Source organism: Mustelus asterias, chromosome 12 (assembly GCF_964213995.1).
Source record: "Mustelus asterias chromosome 12, sMusAst1.hap1.1, whole genome shotgun sequence".
Classification (NCBI taxonomy): domain Eukaryota; kingdom Metazoa; phylum Chordata; class Chondrichthyes; order Carcharhiniformes; family Triakidae; genus Mustelus; species Mustelus asterias.
This window is the reverse complement of record NC_135812.1, coordinates 33,090,806-33,111,250: the sequence shown is the minus strand read 5'-3', so window position 1 is coordinate 33,111,250 and position 20,445 is coordinate 33,090,806. Positions and strand designations below refer to the sequence as shown.

The window sequence follows — 20,445 nt, the reverse complement described above, 5'->3', positions numbered from 1 at the left end:
ATTGAGGGGCAGTGGAGCTGGAATTGGTTGTTGCTCTTGTCTTCAATAGTGAAAATGAATACAAAATATATATTTGCATTTCAGCCATATCCTACTCCTCAGTCCTTGACTACCATGCTAAATCTTTCAAAGGTTTTGTGGCTTTTCTGGCCACTAACAAAATTTATGAAAATTCACCATGGGAATGTCACCTGATCAGTTTTTTTCTAATGCATTTTTGGCATTCAATTGTGGCTTTAGTTAACTCTGGCTGTATCAGATACTTACAGGTGCAATCCTGCCAATGGTTTTGTAATAATCTTACCAAGGCCAGCCTTTCATCACCAATCACCCTTTCATTTACAGCGATATCTGAATGCCTTTCAACGGCTACAGAATGCAGATTGGATGGCACAGTGGTTAACACTACTGCCTCACAATGCCTAGCACTGCTGCCTCACAGTGCCAAGGTCCTGAGTTCGATTCCTGGCTTGGGTCACAGTCTGTGCGGAGTCTGCATGTTCTCCCTGTGTCTGTGCGGGTTTCCTCCGTGTTCACCGGTTTCCTCCCACAATCCGAAAGACGTGCTGGTTAGGTGCATCGACCATGCTAAATTCTCCCTCAGTGTACCCGAATATGCGCTGGAGTGTGGTGACTCGGGGATTTTCACAGTAATATTATTGCATTGTTAATGTAAGCTTACTTGTGACTAATAAGTAAATAAGCTTTATCAGTCCCAAGTCTATCGAGTGCTGGCCTGAGTCGAGTCAGCTGTTTTTAAACTCCCCGCTGCTCCTACCTATTGGGTGAGCCTCCACTTGCTGTATAGGAGATTTCATATTCAACGAATCCCCCAAGGCCATCATAACAGTTCTGTACTTTGTGAAATATTTATTTTTTAGGCTACTTTCTGACCATTGATGTAAATAACTTTATTTTTCTTCTTTATAACTTATTCCATCAAAAGGCACACCCCAATCTCCATTTTTGAAACCTCTCTTCCTACCTGACAATTGAACCCATTCTTACAGCAGGTACAGCAAGTTGTTTGCAGCAATAATTTTCTCAACCAAATTAAATATGATGATACAATGACTATTGATATGAACTGAGGGTTGGAATGTTCCTACCATAATCAGTAGAGAAATAGGCTCCATCATACATATCTGAAATTTAAAAAATGTATGGAAAATAGGACAGCATGAATAGTTCTTTCTTTCTGACAGTGGTGGGCCAAGTATCTGTGCAGTGAAATTCTGCAGGTCCCACATGGAAATTGGATATCATCTCAGGAGTACTATTACTGATTAAATCCATTACTTCCCTACTTGTTGCATAAGGAAGGAATTCTTGCCGACACCTTCAACTATCTTTCTCCTGCCATATTAACATACTGAATAAGGTAACACACCCTCACTTCTGACCAATTATCATCATTTCACAATATACACAGCTCATTTTAATTATTGTGGTTATGCTTCAAATAGGATAAATGAAGTGATTGACAAAACTCCTGGGGTCTAAAGAATCCTCTATGTTCTTAGAGAATTTGGTTTTACGCGATTCTGTGATAGCTCTATACTACATCCGGTAGATTAGCACTTTGGTTCTGATTATCTATACACCACATCTGAATTGCCCCTTAGTGTCCCAAGATGTGTAGGTTAGGGGATTAGTGGGGTAAATATGTGGGGTTATAGGGATAGGACCTGGGTGGGATGCTCTTTCGGAGAGTTGGTGCAGACTTGATGGGCCGAATGGCCTCCTTCTGCACTGTAGGGATTCTATGAAAACATCTTGGTGCTTGGTACAACCGTCTGGTACTCTTAACACTTCTCTCCCAGCCTTTAAAGGCCTCCTGAAAAACACATTTTTGGATTGTGCTTTTGAGTAGTTTTCTCAACTGTATATCTTATCTTAATATATTTCTATTTGTTATTGGAGTTGGGATGAAGCTGAGGAGTTTGATAGATAATCCAGTGGAATTGTGTTGAAGTTGAGGAGTTTGATAGCTGACCCACTGGAGTTGTTTTGAAGTTGAGGAGTTTGACAGCTAATCCAGTGGAGTTGTGTTGCAGTTGAGGAGTTTTATAGATATTCCAGTGGAGTTGTGTTGAAGTTGAGGAGTTTGATAGATACTCCAGTGGAGTTGTGTTGCTGTTGTGGAGTTTGATAGATACTCCAGTGGAGTTGTGTTGAAACTGAGGAGTTTGATAGCTGATCCACTGGAATTGTGTTGAAGTTGAAGAGTTTGACATCTAATCCAGTGGAGTTGTGTTGCTGTTGAGGAGTTTGATAGATAATCCAGTGGAATTATGTTACTGTTGTGGAGCCTGACAGCTAATCCAGTGGAATTGTGTTGAAGTTGAGAGTTTGATAGATAATCCAGTGGAGTTGTGTTGAAATTGTGGAGTTTGATAGATAATCCAGTGGAGTTGTGTTGCTGTTGTGGAGTTTGACAGCTAATCCAGTGGAGTTGTGTTGCTGTTGTGGAGTTTGACAGCTAATCCAGTGGAGTTGTGTTGAAATTTAGGAGTTTGACAGCTAATCCAGTGGAGTTGTGTTGCTGTTGTGGAGTTTGATAGATAATCCAGTGGAGTTGTGTTGAGGTTGTGGAGTTTGACAGCTAATCCAGTGGAATTGTGTTGAAGTTGAGAGTTTGATAGATAATCCAGTGGAGTTGTGTTGCTGTTGTGCAGTTTGACAGCTAATCCAGTGGAGTTGTGTTGAGGTTGAGGAGTTTGACAGCTAATCCAGTGGAGTTGTGTTGAAGTTGAGGAGTTTGATAGATAATCCAGTGGAGTTGTGTTGCTGTTGTGGAGTTTGACAGCTAATCCAGTGGAGCTGTGTTGAAATTGAGGAGTTTGACAGCTAATCCAGTGGAGTTGTATTGCTGTTGTGGAGTTTGACAGCTAATCCAGTGGAGTTGTGTTGCTGTTGTGGAGTTTGACAGCTAATCCAGTGGAGTTGTGTTGCTGTTGTGGAGTTTGACAGCTAATCCAGTGGAGTTGTGCTGAAGTGTAAGTTGTTGTTGGCAGGCTCCCAGCATGCCGTGCGGGTGTAATGGCGGCGCCCTGTGTGTAGGGAGGGTGAGGATTTAAATTCCCGTTCTGCAGCTTTCCTGACGGTTTCTGAGTAGCTGTCGGCCGGGATTCTTTGCCCTGGGGGTTGCAGCCATGCGGGAGTTTGTCAGCCTAGTTTTGCTGTGTCTTTGCCGGCCGGGCTGCTGTGATGAGCGCGATGAAGGTGAGGCCGTAGCTTCTCCAGGTGGATTTTCTCCCTCTCCGGGTGCGAGGCCGCATGTTTACTATTATTTCCAAAACATTGCTCCTCCCTGGACCGATTTCTCTCTCTTACTTTCTTCTTCAGCATTCTCCCTGGATCCGCAGTATCTCGCCCCTTAGTGTTGTTTAAAAAGATTGCAGGAGGAATATCTTTAAAGTTTATTAGTGTCACAAGTAGGCTGACATTAACACTACAATGAAGTTACTGTGAAAATCCCCTAATCGCCACACTTTGGCGCTTGTTGGGGTACACTGAGGGAGAATTTATCATGGCCAATGCACCTAACCAGCACACGTTTCAGACTGTGGGAGGAAATCAGAGCACCCGGAGGAAACCCACGCAGACACGGGGAAAATGTGCAGACTCCTCACAGACAGTGACCCAAGCCAGGAATTGAACTCTGGTCCCTGGCGCTGTGAGGCAGCAGTGCTAACCACTGTGCTGTCTTATTTCAATAAATAAGTTCAATTACTCAAACAGGATCCCTTATTATTCAATCCACTTGAATAATTCTTCTCCCTCTGCACTTCTTGGAAGCCAACTGTTGATTACTGTTTGTGAAGCAATTCCTCTGATATAGTCCTGTCCCTCACCACTGTGAAACTACACCCTTTCCCCACTTGCTCTTGTGGTGATGTTCAATGTTTACCTTTCCTATACTATTTATTCATGAAGGCCCTGAATTCTCAACCTTGCCTAAGATGTGGTGATCCTCAGGTTAAATCACTGCCAATGAGCTCTCCCCCCTCAAAGGGGTGAGTAGCCTATGGTCATCTGGGACTATGGCAACTTTACCTTTACCTGTTTAATATTTTCTCTACTTCAGTGAGATGTACATTCACTTGGCCTTCAGTAACAACTTGTATTAATCTAGCATGTTTTCATGCTAGAGATGCCTCATATGTTGTCAGAAGAATGGATGCCAGGATTAGGAATGGTGACTACATTCCTGGCCAGAGTTTTAAAAAGGATGTTAAAGGAGAGGGAGACAGAACCTGGGGAGGTTACAGGGAGGAATTCCAGAGAGTTTGATCATATACAGAAGGAAAAATAAATAATGAATCTGCTTTGTTACAGCACATCAATATGTTGCAAAGGGCTTTACAGACAATGAAATACATTTTGAAATGCAGTCACCATTGTATGGAAACCTAATAGCCTATACATATACAGAAACTAGAAGCAGGAGTCGGCCATTCGGCCGTTTGAGCCTGCTCCGCCATTTAAATTGATCATTCAATATAATTCAATATCCTGATTCCCCCTTCCTCCCATATCCCTTGATTCTTTTAGCCCCAAGAGCTATATCTAATTTCTTCTTGAAATCGGACAACATTTTGGCCTCAACTACATTCGGTGGTAGCGAATTTCACACATTCACCACCCTCTGGATGAAGAGATCTGTGATATGTAAACAATGAAATAATGACCAGATAATCTTTGTTAGAGGGATAAATGTTAGAATATTGGAGAGGCCTTTTGACATTTAAGGTTTTTATGTCCACTTGAGAGAAGAGATATAGCCTTAGTTTAACGCCTAATCTGAAAGATAGCAATTTCTCAGTACTGCACTGGGGGGAGGTTTCAGAGAGGGGTAGAGGTGAGGCTAAAGCTGTATTTAAGAGCAAGGTTGCAAATTTTAATTTGGAACCCATGTTGGTTAGTGAGCTCACCGGTGATTGATTCCTGCACTTTAGTTTTTCATGTGTCAAAGTTTCGAATGAACTGAAATTTACCGAAGTTTATTTTCTTTTCTAGTTCATGTCTTTGATACCTGGCACTCCTTGCAGAATTATGCACTGTCATTGTGGCATATTAGACACTACGTCTATTCGACCATTGTTGTTGCCTTAGGAGTTTGGGCAGCTGTTGAGTTCTTAAGTAAAAATCACAACAAGGTAATAAATCTACAGACCTCTGCATCTACATGATCTGTAATGGAGGCAATAAAATATTGAAACGTGGGTTTCTGTCTACCACTCTTACTTAAACATAAGCTCTCAGTTATGTGAGTTTCTAAGAGAAGGATTTAACATTTTGACTGGTTGGGATGGCAGTGTGTGAGCTAAGAGAAAATCAGAGTGAAGATCATCTCTTGAATGAGACTTAAACCATGAAAAAATAAAAGGATCAATATGTAAATAGCTTATTGTTAAATGACAAAGCCTTTAGAGTATATTTATATCAGTTAATTATTTTGAAAATAGATATCGCGGACTACTATTGCAATGGAGAGGGATAGGGCCGTACGGCAGGGCAAGGTTTACAATTGGGGGAGAGGTAATTATGATGAGGTTAGGCAAGAATTAGGGGGCATAAGATGGGAACAGAAACTGTCAGGGAAAGGCACTAATGAAAAGTGGAACTTTTTCAAGGAACAAATACTGGGTGTCCTTGATAGATATGTCCCTGTCAGGCAGGGAGGAAATGGCCGAGTGAGGGAACCATGGTTCACGAAAGAGGTGGAATGTCTTGTGAAAAGGAAGAGGGAAGCTTATGTAGGGATGAGGAAACAAGGTTCAGATGGCTCGATTGAGGGTTACAAATTAGCAAGGAATTAGCTGAAAAAGGGGCTTAGGAGAGCTAGGAGGGGACATGAGAAGTCCTTGGCGGGTCGGATCAAGGAAAACCCCAAGGCTTTTTACTTTTATGTGAGGAATAAAAGAATGACCAGGGTGAGGTTAGGGCCGGTCAAGGACAGTAGTGGGAACTTGTGTATGGAGTCAGTAGAGATAGGCGAGGTGATGAATGAATACTTTTCTTCAGTGTTCACCAAGGAGAGGGGCCATGTTTTTGAGGAAGAGAAGGTGTTACAGGCTAATAGGCTGGAGGAAATAGATGTTCGGAGGGAGGATGTACTGGCAGTTTTGAATAAACTGAAGGTCGATAAGTCCCCTGGGCCTGATGAAATATATCCTAGGATTCTTTGGGAGGCAAGGGATGAGATTGCAGAGCCTTTGGCTTTGATCTTTGGGTCCTCACTGTCCACGGGGATGGTGCCAGAGGACTGGAGAGTGGCGAATGTTGTTCCTCTGTTTAAGAAAGGGAATAGAAATGACCCTGGTAATTATAGACCGGTTAGTCTTTCCTTGGTGGTTGGTAAATTGATGGAAAAGGTCCTTAGGGATGGGATTTACGACCATTTAGAAAGATGCGGATTAATCTGGGATAGTCAGCACGGATTCGTGAAGGGCAAGTCGTGCCTCACAAATTTGATTGAATTTTTTGAGGAGGTAACTAAGTGTGTTGATGAAGGAAGGGCAGTTGATGTCATATACATGGATTTTAGTAAGGCGTTTGATAAGGTGCCCCATGGTCGGCTTATGATGAAAGTAAGGAGGTGTGGGATAGAGGGAAAGTTGGCCGATTGGATAGGTAACTGGCTATCTGATAGCCAAGTTCCGCACACATGAGGACGGCCTAAACCGGGATGTTGGATTTATGTCACATTATCAGTAACCCCCACAGCTTGCCTCCTGATCTTGCAGAATCTTACTAGCTGTTCTGTCTGGAGACAATACACATCTCTGTAACCTGTGTTTAATGTTCCCTCCACCCACATTATCTGTACCTTTAAGACCTGGCTGGCTGTAGAGATTTGCATTCTAATTATTATTCTGTAACTTGATGTTGTGTCTCTGTGCACTGTTGGAGAACAGATTTTCACTCCATCTGACGAAGGGGCAGCGCTCCGAAAGCTTATGGTATTTGCTACCAAATAAACCTGTTGGACTTTAACTTGGTGTTGTGAGACTTCTTACTGTATCTGATCGAAGACAGAGGGTGGTGGTGGATGGAAATTTTTCGGACTGGAGGCAGGTTGCTAGCGGAGTGCCACAGGGATCAGTGCTTGGTCCTCTGCTCTTTGTGATTTTTTATTAATGACTTAGAGGAGGGGGCTGAAGGGTGGATCAGTAAATTTGCTGATGACACCAAGATTGGTGGAGTAGTGGATGAGGTGGAGAGCTGTTGTAGGCTGCAAAGAGACATAGATAGGATGCAAAGCTGGGCTGAAAAATGGCAAATGGAGTTTAACCCTGATAAATGTGAGGTGATTCATTTTGGTAGGACTAATTTAAATGTGGATTACAGGGTCAAAGGTAGGGTTCTGAAGACTGTGGAGGAACAGAGAGATCTTGGGGTCCATATCCACAGATCTCTAAAGGTTGCCACTCAAGTGGATAGAGCTGTGAAGAAGGCCTATAGTGTGTTAGCTTTTATTAACAGGGGGTTGGAGTTTAAGAGCCGTGAGGTTATGTTGTAACTGTACAGGACCTTGGTGAGACCACATTTGGAATATTGTGTGCAGTTCTGGTCACCTCACTATAAGAAGGATTTGGAAGCGCTGGAAAGAGTGCAGAGGAGATTTACCAGGATGCTGCCTGGTTTGGAGGGTAGGTCTTATGAGGAAAGGTTGAGGGAGCTGGGGCTGTTCTCTCTGGAGCGGAGGAGGCTGAGGGGAGACTTAATAGAGGTTTATAAAATGATGAAGGGGATAGATAGAGTGAACGTTCAAAGACTATTTCCTCGGGTGGATGGAGCTATTACAAGGGGGCATAACTATAGGGTTCATGGTGGGAGATATAGGAAGGATATCAGAGGTAGGTTCTTTACGCAGAGAGTGGTTGGGGTGTGGAATGGACTGCCTGCAGTGATAGTGGAGTCAGACACTTTAGGAACATTTAAGCGGTTATTGGATAGGCACATGGAGCACACCAGGATGATAGGGAGTGGGATAGCTTGATCTTGGTTTCAGATAAAGCTCGGCACAACATCGTGGGCCGAAGGGCCTGTTCTGTGCTGTACTGTTCTATGTACTACTTCCTTGTTTTTCTGAATTTCTTAAGAATATCAAGTTGTTTTGTTTATCACAAAATCATAGAATCCCTACAGTGCAGAAGGAGGCCATTCAGCCCATCGAGGTTGCACTGACTCTCGGACAGGGTATCTTACCCAGGCCCTCACCCCCACCCTATCCAGGTAACCCCATGCATTTACCATAATCCACCTAAGCTATACATCTTGGGACACTAAGGGGAAATTTATCATGGCCAATCCACCTAACCTGCACATCTTTAGAGTGTGAGAGGAAACTGGAGCACACGGAGGAAACTCATGCAGATATGGGGAGAACTCCACACACACACTGGTATCCAAGGCTGGAATTGAACCCGAGTCCCTGGAGCTGTGAGGCAGCGGTGCTAACCACTATGTCATCATTTTGTTTACGTATAAATGCCTTCCGTTGGTTGCCTATATATTATATATACAGTATCTTTGTGGGACGTTTACTGGTTCCTGTGAAGAGGTTTTGTTTAAATGGAAATTAACTATATACTGAAAATATTTTGAATAGCAAAAAGAGGAGGACAGCATTGCGCAAAAAGTAGCCAAAGAAGTCATTCAAAATGGGCATTTAGCCCAAGAAGAAAAACAAGTTAACATCGCTGGGGTGAAGATTTTCTTTGGTTCTCAGACTGGTACTGCTGAGGTAAGAATTTTAAAAATGCACAGTTTTACTTTCGTTAAACAAGTTCCTACAGATTTTCTCACTTTAGTGTTTAACTGTGTTTTAAAGTTTTGTAATATGTTATTTCAAATGGCAAATCAGCTTGGAAGCAGGTTAACCAATCACGTGGTAGGGTGTAATGATGCATTACCTGGGCTTCTGTTTCCCTTCAACATGGAAGCAACAGTTAACATTCTGGCAATTTCCATCAGGAATTGTTGAAATACGCTTCTACATTAATATGGTTCCTAGTCTATTCCAAAGAAACATTGGGTGAAGTCCAAACCTTTCGCGAGACTGTGAGATCCTGTCGGTGGAACTGGAAGATTCCACTGGTGGGAAGGGCCGGAAATTCCCACCCATTAGGTCTGTTTCTCTCACCATATGTTACCAGACCTGCTGAGCCTTTCCAGTATTTTGTCTTTTAATTTCAAATTTCCAGCATCCACAGACTTTTCTCAGATATCTGAGTTAATCAGCTCCATTGCTCTTCAGGATGTTGCTGTTGATTGATCAACCATTCTGGCTCATTGATGCAACCTAGAGGGATAGACCAGTCTTTTGAGTGCTGGGTTACTGCTGCTAATCTCGGGAAACCTGGGGATATTGGCTTCTGGGGTAATTTGCAGATTATTAGGAATATCTTTGTGGCCTACATTGGTGTGTATAATGAAATTTCAAGGTTGTTTGAATCCATGCTTTGATGAACTTGGGTATTCTGATTTAGGATTTATCTTTTATTCACTGGAATTTGGAAGAATGAGAGGGGATCTAATTGAAACATATAAAATTCTGACAGGGTTGGACAGACTGGATTCAGGGATGTTGATTCCTCCGAGGGAGCAGAGCAAGGAATCTCAGGATATGGGGTAGGCAATTTAGGATTAAGATGAGGAGAAACTTCACTCAGAGGTGGTGAAGCAGTCCATTTCTATGCTTCAAAGCTCAGGTAGGACAAACAAGTGAAATGTGAGATGTAATCGGATTTGATGATTGGAGCTCAAAGGGTGAATTATCAGGATTTGGGTGAGAAATTGGACACCACTGGACCAGGTAAATTTTGGAATGCTCAATGCAATATGTTTGTCAGTTGCACATTTTTAGCTGATTATATTCTAGCAATATATGAGCATATGCAGGTAGACACCTTTGTTTGAGTTGCCAAAAGTGTACAGTAGCAGCATGGAGAAAAATGAGGAATGCTGACTGGTTATAGAACCAAAATGGAGCCAGTCACTTCAGCCAAGAGGAGAGACCTCATGAACTACACGCCAGGGGGATCCCATTGTGGTTCTGGGAAGGAAGGGAAAGGGTGAACATAAGTGCAGGAAACATGAGAAAATAAGAGCAGGAGTTTAAGATCATAGCTGATCCTCTCGTAATCCTCTCTGCACTCTTCCCTTACCTCTTGATATCATTAGAGCCTCGAAATCTATCCAGTTTCTCCTTAAATATATTTGGTGACTTTGGCCTCCATAGCCTTCTGTAGTATAGATTTCACATGTTCACCACCTCTGAGTGAAGACGTTTCTCCTCATCTTAGTCCTAAATTGCCTACCCCATATCCTGAGACTCCTTGTTCTGGGCACGCGCCCCCGTCCCCTGGAGGAATCAACATCCCTGCATCCAGTCTGTCCAACCCTGTCAGAAATTTATATGTTTCAATTAGATCCCCTCTCATTCTTCCAAATTCCAGTGAATAGCGGCCCAGTCCTCGTATGACGATCCTGCCATCCCAGGAATCAGTCTGGTGAAAATGGGTAATTGTGCAACACCTCCTTTTTCTCCACCACCTGTGGCAAAGTTTTCAACCATTATGTCTTGCTGTTTGAAATTCTCTTTCTAAATCCATTTGCCATAGTCCCCATTTTCAAAAACCTTCTCAAACCTTGTTTCTAATCATGCCCCCTTTTCTGATTGTATCTCATTCCAATGTTGAAGCATCTTGGCTATCTCTCTATGCTAAATGCATTGTGTAATTAATTTTTCCTGTATGGTGTAGCCCTTAAGGGGAGCATGTGCACCCTGTCTTTGACAAACAGAAATTCCAAATGTGGCTTTCTCAGTTATTTGGTTTAGATACTCTTAGTTTTCATTTAGTCAGACACATTGGAAAGGGTGGGGGCTGGATATTAGATGACACTGCTCACTCGCAAGTCTGTGATTTGAATTTTAATTGAGGTTGCTATGGGCACAATGTGGAATGCTGATACTAGTGCCAGACAGAACCTTTGCAAAGCATGTCTTTTAAATTTTGATTTTCTAAGAGCTTTTTTCCAAAAAAAATCTTATATTCCAGAGATTTGCCACAAGCCTAGCAGATGCTGTACAAAAACTTGGATTACCTGTAGAAGTTGTTGATCTGATGGTATATGATCCAGATGAAAACCTGGTAGATGAGGTTTGTTATTTTATATTGCTTAATTTCTATACTGTTACTTAGAGCCGTGGTAAAATGTAACTAACACCTTAATTATTGCATTGAATCACAGAATCCTTCCTGTGCAGAAGGAGGCCGTTCGGCCCATCAAGTCTGCACTGACAACAATCCCACCCAGGCCTTATCCCCGTAACCCCATGTACTTGCCCAGCTAATTTACCCTGACACTAAGAGGCAATTTAGCACGGCCAATCAGCCTAACCCGCACATCTTTGGAGTACCCGGAGAAAACTCGCGCAGACACTGGGAGGATGCACAGATTCCACACACTGACTTGAGGCTGGAATGAAATCTGGGTTCCTGCAGCAATGCTAACCATTGTGCCATCGTGCGTAGGGTAAATTGGGTGATTTCCTATTTCACGCAAAGGCACGTTTGGTCATCAGGGTGATGGGTTTCTATATGTATCAGATTCCCAATGTCGGCAGCAGGCCCCAGTCTCGCTGTTCCATCAGTAGGACACTTTTTTTGTTTTCATTTTCTACCCCTGCCATCCTGTGCCCATCTGAGTGATATACATAATTAATTCGAAATGAAGATAAATTATTTTGCTTTAGGAATTTTATTGAGACTGCCACCACTCATTTTATTTTAAAAGACTTTCATCATATCAGTCAGGGCTGGATTTGAACCCAGTTTCCAAAGATGGAAGGCTTCTTTAATCCATTGTGCCAGTCTATTTCCCACACAAAAATATTTTATTTTTTTATTTATTAGTCACAAGTATGCTTACATTAACACTGCAATGAAGTTACTATGAAAATCCCCTCGTCGCCACACTCCAGCATCTGTTCGGGTACACTAAAGGAGAATTTAGCATGGCCGATGCACCTAACCAGCACGTCTTTCAGACTGTGGGAGGAAACCAGAGCATCTGGAGGAAACCCACACAGACACAAGGAGAATGTACAAACTCCACACAGACAGTGACCCAAGCTGGGAATCGAACCTGGGTCCCTGGAGCTGTGAGGCAGCAGTGCTAACCGCTGTGCCACCGTTTTACTGTGAAGTGTAAATGTATTCTGCTAAGGTGCAGTTCTATCTCCTTAGAGCTGCAATCTAATTGTGGAGTGAACAGAAATTCACTTGGTTCAGAGTGCAATTGTTGTTTTGCTAGAAAAGTTTTCAAGTTGGAGTGACATCACCACTTTTAGGATGAAAGGTTGAAGAACAGGTTTGAAGCACTCAGCATACCATGGGCTATAGAGAGCGAGAACTTGTCTAAGGGAGTGGTCATAGATGCTGAACCTGAGGGTAAAACCAAAAATACAATTTATCCCTGGGCCTTTTTTTTAACATGAGTTTTTTTAAGATCTGTTTATGATTTGAATCTTGTACACATTGTTAAAAATGTTGTTTGTTGTTCCTGGGGTTGAGAGATTGCATGTTGCTTTTATCATATAAACATACAAATATGCATTAAGTTGATCTTTCTCCACACCTTAGCTATGACTACCACTAAATTCTCCACTTCTCCTATTCTTCTCTGTGTACAGTATGCTTTGTCTGTATAGTGCGCAAGAAACAATACTTTTCACTGTATACTGATGCATGTGACAATAATAAATCAAATCAAATAGCAGAAGTAGGCCATTCGGCTCCTTGACCCTGCTCTGCTATTCAATAAGATCATAATCGATCTGTTTGTGTGTTTGAATTCCACATTCCCATTTACCCCCAAAACTCTTGATTCCTTTGCCTAACAATATTACATCTACCTTCGCCTTAAAAATATTCATTGAGGCAGCGCGGTGGCACAGTGGTTAGCACTCACAGCACCAGGAACCCGGGTTCACTTCTGGCCTCCGGTAACTGTGTGGAATTTGCACATTCTCCCCGTGTCTGCGAGGGTTTCCTCTGGATGCTCTGGCTTCTGCCCACAGTCCAAAGATGTGCAGATTGGTTGGTTGGCCATGATTATTGCCCCTTGAGGGAGATTAGCAGTGTAAATACGCAGGGTTATGGGGATGGGGCCTCACTGAGATTGTCGTCGGTGCAGGTCCGATTGGCTGAATGGCCTCTTTCTGTACTATAGGGATTCTTTGACCCTGTACCACCTACCTTCTGAGGCAGAGTTCCAAAGCTGCACAGCTGTCTGACCGAAAGAAAAAAAATCCTCATCCCTAATTTTAAAACTATTTTTAAATTTAAAAGAACTTGTCTTGGCTAATGAATTATTGGAAATTATTTAGCGTATTAACTGTATATTACACTCATCATCAGCTTTAGCCCTGCTTGTAATCTCTTCTAACTCCCCTTTTACTGCGATGGCCCTAAAATGATGTGTACCTGCTTGCTGACCATTGTCTCTTCTGTGCAGTTGCATTGAGTACTTAGTAACATTTATGACTATTGCTATTCACTAACATCAAATCTGAATTCTGGCTGTATCAAACAAATTGATTCATTTAATTAAATACGTTTGCAGTTATGTTCTAGTGACAAGGAACATTGTAAATTCTAATTATCTATGGCTAATTTTTAAAAAAAGCTTTCTACTTTTCTGAGATGTAATTTGAAATAAAAGTCCAGATAGCTGAAATTATTTGCAATATTTCCCACAATCTGGTCTTGCATAGTAACCTCTAGAGACCCTAATTCTGAATGATTTAATAAAGTTAATTAATGGATGATAGATTAGGGAGAATGATGGATGGGCTGAGAGAGTACCACAGAAATATATTTTATAATTTATCTGCTTATTGAAAAAATGTGCTTTATGATTTGTGCAGGTATGCAGTAAAACTATCTGTGTATTCATGGTTTCCACTTACACCGATGGACAACCAAACAAAAGTGCAGCCTGGTTTTGTAAATGGTTGGAAGATGCAACACATGACTTTAGATATGGCAAAACGTACCTCAAAGGTTTGAGATACGCAGTATTTGGCTTGGGCGACTCTGTTTATGTAAATCATTACAACACCGTAAGTATATTGTCTTCGTAATAAATCACTGTTCTGCCGTATGGCTGCGATCTTTAAAAATGTGTACAGAACACATAAACTATAGTGTGATAAGAATCAACTGCCTTCTGAGATTTTTATTGCAATTTGACCAATGCCAATGGCTGATAGAAGGGTGGGAGGAGGTTCATGTAAAGCTTAATCTTCAGCATAGCCCAGCTGAACAGCATGGCCCGTTTCTGTGCTGTAGATTTTATATAACTGTGATTTAGGTTGCAAACCTTTGTAAGAGTGTGCAATTTTCTTTTTAAAAAAAGAATGTTATTTTAATTTTGTTAAAACAGATTGGTGCAGGATACATTGCTACTGCCTCTAGGGGTTGGGTACAAAGCTGCCAGTAATACAGTAGTAAGATTGCAACCATCCTAATGGACGCCTGTTACTACATTTCTGCTTCGAGTTGATTTCCCTTGGTTATACTCATTTATGTTACAATACAATATATTTTAATCTGTTATAAGTAAGTTATGTGGGAATGGGAGTTGAAATCTCACCGTGAAATACAATGAATTTGGATTATTTTTAAAAATTGAGCTAAGACCAGTAAAAGTAACCATGAAGCTGTCAGATTGTTGTGAAAACCGAACTGGTTCACTCATGCCTTTTAGGGGAGCTAACTTGTCATCCTTCCCTGACTGGTTTCCATGTGACTCCAGTCCCATATGTGGTTGACACTTAACCATCCCCTTAACAAGTCACTCAGTTGTGTCAAACTGCACAAAGTGATTCAAGAAGAGTAACTAGGGATGGGCAATAAATACCAGCCTCACCAGTAGTAGCCACATCCTGAAAAATGAGAAAAAAAATGATATATTTACATTTAAGCTCCATTGATCACTGAACAATGCATATTCCAGTGGCTGGGGTGAAACAACCCTTTCGAGTCACACGTACTGTTTACTAACCTAACAGTTCTTTCTTTTTCACGGTTACCCATGTAACTAAACATTGCTTTTTATTTTTATTGCAAAGATTGATTGATGCTGCATTTCATCTTGACGGCTTTACTGTGAGTAGTGAAATAACTGATAGCTTTAACCGTACAGTTCTTGTCCTTTTATAGGTTGGTAAAAATATTGACATGTGGCTGTGGATGTTGAGTGCCAGTCGTATTATGACCCGTGGGGAGGGCGATTGCAATGTGGTAAAAAGCAAACATGGCAGCATTGAGGCTGACTTTAGTGAATGGCAAACCACGTTCTTGAGCAGACTACAAGCACTCTACAAAGAGGAAAAGAAAGAGTGTACTGGCAACTGCAAAAAGGGGAAATGCAAGTCCCATGAGGAGGAATCCAGTCAGAATGATGAAGTGCCAGAAGAGATTAAAGATTACAGTAGTGAAGAGGTAACTTGGACCACATTAAAGCTACTCTAGCAAACATACAGAATTGTAATAAATGCTCACTTCACAGCTTTCTCTTGCATCATTTTTTTTAAGAGGATGGCACCAGCTCGCATCACTAATCACAGATTGTTTTTCTCACTTTCTGCTCACTGCAAAATGCCTAAATTGGGTTTTGGTAACTTGAGTTCTTTAAAGTCTGATCATTTTAATGTAACTTGTGGTTGTTTAAGACAACTTCACAACTTCTCGCTCGCTCCCGCCACAAATGTGGGAAAGGTGACCTTCATCAAACTGTCCCATGGTTTCTGTGATCAGCTTGCGATATAGAAGACCACTAGCTAAAACTCCAAAGAACAAAGAAAATTACAGCACAGAGACAGGCCCTTCGGCCCTCCAAGCCTGTACCGACCATGCTGCCTGACTGAACTAAAACCTCCTACGGCTCCAGGAACCATATCCCTCCATTCCCATCCTATTCATGTATTTGTCAAGACTCCCCTTAAAAGTCACTATCATATCAGCTTCCACTATCTCCCCTGGCAGCGAGTTCCAGGCACCCATCACTTTCTGTGTAAAAAAAAACTTGCCTCGTACATCTCCTTTAAACCTTGCCCCTCACACCTTAAACCTGTGCCCCTTAGTAATTGACTCTTCCACCCTTGGAAAAAGCTTCTGACTATCCATTCTGTCAATGCCCCTCGTAATCTTGTAGACTTCTATCAGGTCGCCCCCCTCAACCTCCATTGTTCCAGTGAGAACAAACCAAATTTCTCTAACCTCTCCTCATAGCTAATGCCCTCCATACCAGGCAACATCCTGGTAAATCTTTTCTGTACCCTCCCCAAAGCCTCCACATCTTTGGTAATGTGGCGACCAGAATTGAACACTATGTTCCAAGTGCAGCCTAATTAAGGTTCTATAAAGCTGCAACATGACTTCAATTTTTGAACTCAATACCCCAGCTGATGAAGGCAAGCATGCCGTATGCCTTCTTGACTGCCTTCTCCACCTGCGTTGCTACTTTCAGTGACCTGTGTCCCTGTACACCCATATCCCTTTGCCTATCAATACTCTTAAGGGTTCTGCCATTTACTGTATATTTCCTATCTTTATTAGACCTTCCAAAATGCAAATTGTCCGGATTAAACTCCATCTGCCATCTCTCCGCCCAAGTCTCCAACCGATCCATAACCTGCTGTATCCTCTGACGATCCTCATCACTGTCCGCAAATCCACCAACCTTTGTGTTGTCCGCAAACTTACTAATCAAACCAGTTACATTTTCCTCCAAATTACAAACATACTATGTTTTCTCTCTCACCTGTAACCCTGAGAGACTGACCTTATTCGTTGCTGAAAGTAGGGGCAGTCCCTGGACCCTAGCTTTCTGTCTGACATATAAAAATGACCTAGACCATCTGCAAGCCACCCGCAGTGGGGCAGTGCTAACCTTATAGCCCTGGAAATCAAAAGTTCCCAATCCCCAGATTTGAACTATTGACCTGGAATAGGACAGTGCACAATTTTTGACTGAGAGTAGGAATAAATGAGTTGAGGTTAGCAGGCTGAAGGTTGAGTGGGAGACTGCAATGATCTGTTTTCGAGCCATGGCTATTTACAATCTTTATTACTAACTTAGATGAAGGGACAGAGTGTGAAGTATACAGATGACTCTGTTACTACAACTCAGACCCACCAATCCAATTATTACTTCTTAGCCTATCAAACAAGCCCAGCTTTTATAATGTTTCCTAGCAAACTCTGGTTCCCTGACAGCAAGAAATAACTTTGCCCCATTTACTGGGCGTATTTCCTTTGTCCAGACCGCAAAACTTTACCTAATATAAGTTTAGTTGCTGGTATATTTTGTATCCATAATTGAAAGTCAATCTCCTTTGTCCATTTATATGAACATACATCGGTATCCGGACAGTTTCTTGTATGATATTTCAAATTGCACCTCTTCCTCAAAAAAGTGGCAGTAAATGCAGTCTCTGATACTGCATTTGGATATGCCCCACTCCATCATCCTTTCCTCGATGAGAGTTTGGTTTCCAATGCTGCTGGGCGTAATGCTTTGGCATTGCATTGTTGATTATTGCTGTATTTCATCCTTCTGTGGCCTGTTGCCGTTTTTTGCTTTCAAACTTGATTTTGATTTGATTTATTATTGTCAGACATATTAATATACAGTGAAAAGTATTGTTTCTTGCGCACTATACAGACAAAGCATACCGTTCATAGAGAAGGAAAGGAGAGAGTGCAGAATATAGTCTTACAGTCATAGCTAGGTTGTAGAGAAAGATCAACTTATAGGTCCATTCAAAAGTCTGATGGTAGCAGGGAAGAAGCTGTTTCTTGAGTCGGTTGGTACGTGACCTCAGACTTTTGTATCTTTTTCTCAATAAAAGAAGGTGGAAGAGAGAATGTCCAAAGTGCGTGGGGTCCTGAATTATGCTGGCTGCTTTGCCGAGGCAGCGGGACGTGTAGACAGAGTGAATGGATGGGAGGCTGGTTTGCGTGATGGACTGGGCTACATTCACGACCTTTTGTAGTTCCTTGTGGTCTTGGGCAGAGCAGGAGCCATACCAAGCTGTGATACAAGCAGAAAGAATGCTTTCTATGGTGCATCTGTAAAAGTTGGTGAGAGTTGTAGCTGACATGAAACTTGCTCATATGTGGAGCATTGTTCAATTCCCTTTTGGTAGCCTGATAAAAATTAGGTTGAACTAGCATCACCCTGCAAATGAATTTTTAAAAATGTTTCATTTTGATTTCCAACTTCAGTGTCAGCTTTCAGGATTGAAAAGTTGGTTAGAGGTGAGCATTTCCTTAACCTTATTTTTCCACTATTCTTCAGGTCTGATAAAATTCAGCTAATTGCATTAGTCAGCACTCCTCAGTTAATTATATGGAACACATTAAGGCATAACATGATAACTGCATTTACATTGTGTTATCAATTTTAAATTAGCAGCTCTCTTGTGTTTTTGTGTGATGTTTAGTCAATTCCTTCCATTGCATAAATTCTCCGTGTAGTGAGTGTCTTGATTTATTTCTTCACTCTGATATATTACCTCCACCATATATTTACCAGTAGTTTTGACATGGAAACCCTCATCTGTGACTTCAGCACCAGTTCCGTCCTAATCAAATAAGAACATAAGAACATAAGAAATAGGAGCAGGAGTAGGCCATCTGGCCCTTCGAGCCTGCCCCGCCATTCAACAAGATCATGGCTGATCTGAAGCGAATCAGTTCCACTTACCCGCCTGCTCCCCATATCCCCTAATTCCCTTATCGATCAGAAAACTATCTACCCGTGATTTAAACATATTCAACGAGGAAGCCTCCACCACTTCAATGGGCAGAGAATTCCAGAGATTCACTACCCTCTGAGAGAAAAAGTTCCCCCTCAACTCTGTTCTGAACCGGCCCCCCCTTATTTTAAGGCTGTGCCCTCTAGTTCTGGTTTCCCTTCTAAGTGGAAAGAATCTCTCCACCTCTACCCTATCCAGCCCCTTCATTATCTTATATGTCTCTATAAGATCACCCCTCATCCTTCTAAACTCCAACGAGTACAGACCCAATCTGTTTAATCTCTCCTCATAAGCTACACCCCATATCTCCGGTATCAACCTGGTGAACCTTCTCTGCACTCCCTCCAAGGCCAATATATCCTTTCGCAAATAAGGGGACCAAAACTGCACACAGTACTCCAGTTGCGGCCTCACCAGTGCCTTGTACAGTTGCAGCAAGACCTCCCTGCTTTTATATTCTATCCCCCTCGCGATAAAGGCCAACATTCCATTCGCCTTCTTGATCACCTGCTGCACCTGCAGACTGAGTTTTTGCGATTCGTGCACAAGGACCCCCAGGTCCCTCTGCACAGTCGCACGATGTAATTTTTCTCCATTTAAATAATATTCCAATTTACTATTATTTCTTCCAAAGTGGATAACCTCACATTTGCTAACGTTATATTCCATCTGCCAGATCCTCGCCCACTCGCTCAGCCTATCCAAATCTCTCTGCAGACTTTCCGCGTCCTCCACGCAATTCGCTTTCCCACTCACCTTCGTGTCATCAGCAAACTTGAATACCCTAGATTCAGTCCCCTCCTCCAGATCATCTATGTAAATGGTAAACAATTGAGGCCCCAGCACCGATCCCTGCGGCACGCCACTGGTCACCAACTGCCAACCAGAAAAGCACCCATTTATCCCAACTCTCTGCTTCCTGTTAGATAGCCAATCCCCAATCCACGCCAACACCTTACCCCTAACTCCGTGTACCCCAATCTTCTGCAGCAACCTTTTGTGAGGCACCTTATCGAACGCCTTCTGGAAATCTAAAAACACCACATCCACCGGTTCCCCTCTGTCAACCGCACTAGTGACATCTTCATAAAAGTCCAGTAGATTCGTCAAACAAGACTTTCCCTTCGTGAATCCATGCTGCGTCTGCTTGATCGAACCATTCTTATTCAGGTGCTCTGTTATTTCCTCTTTAATAATGGACTCTAGCATCTTCCCAACTACGGATGCATAGTTACTTCCAATTTTAATACAAAAACCACAGTATCATCCTCTCATAAACTGAAATACCTGAAATGAGATTTTATTGAACATTGCTGTAGATGAGGTGAGGCATGTGGATATTTGTCAGTCACAACTGATTTGTTTGTTAGTATATATGATTGGTGCTTAACTCGGGTTGATTCTCTTGTTTTATTCTTCTCTCCAGGAAGAACTGTTTGAGACAACAAGTGAAGAAGAATCTGGATTGGAAGATGAAACTGAAGCTGCGTCTCTCATTGATGTAGAGGACCTGGGCAACGTTATGAACAATATGAAACAAGCAAAGGTATGGGCCCATTTGTCATCGTGATAGGTAATGATGCAATTAACCAAGGCTGCCC

At 42.1% G+C, this 20,445-nt stretch overlaps 1 protein-coding gene across 1 annotated transcript in view; it reads left to right on the top strand.

Moving 5' to 3' along the window:
- Positions 1–3,027: 3,027 nt before the first annotated feature.
- The window catches only part of tyw1 (tRNA-yW synthesizing protein 1 homolog (S. cerevisiae)), a 152,030-nt gene continuing 134,612 nt past the window's right edge, over positions 3,028–20,445 (top strand). The window contains exons 1-7 of the mRNA XM_078225004.1: positions 3,028–3,225; positions 5,023–5,162; positions 8,621–8,755; positions 11,073–11,174; positions 13,946–14,140; positions 15,243–15,524; positions 20,271–20,390. Coding sequence (XP_078081130.1) covers positions 3,156–3,225; positions 5,023–5,162; positions 8,621–8,755; positions 11,073–11,174; positions 13,946–14,140; positions 15,243–15,524; positions 20,271–20,390 — 1,044 coding nt within the window. The 5' untranslated portion in view covers positions 3,028–3,155. The remainder of the gene's footprint in view (positions 3,226–5,022; positions 5,163–8,620; positions 8,756–11,072; positions 11,175–13,945; positions 14,141–15,242; positions 15,525–20,270; positions 20,391–20,445) is intronic.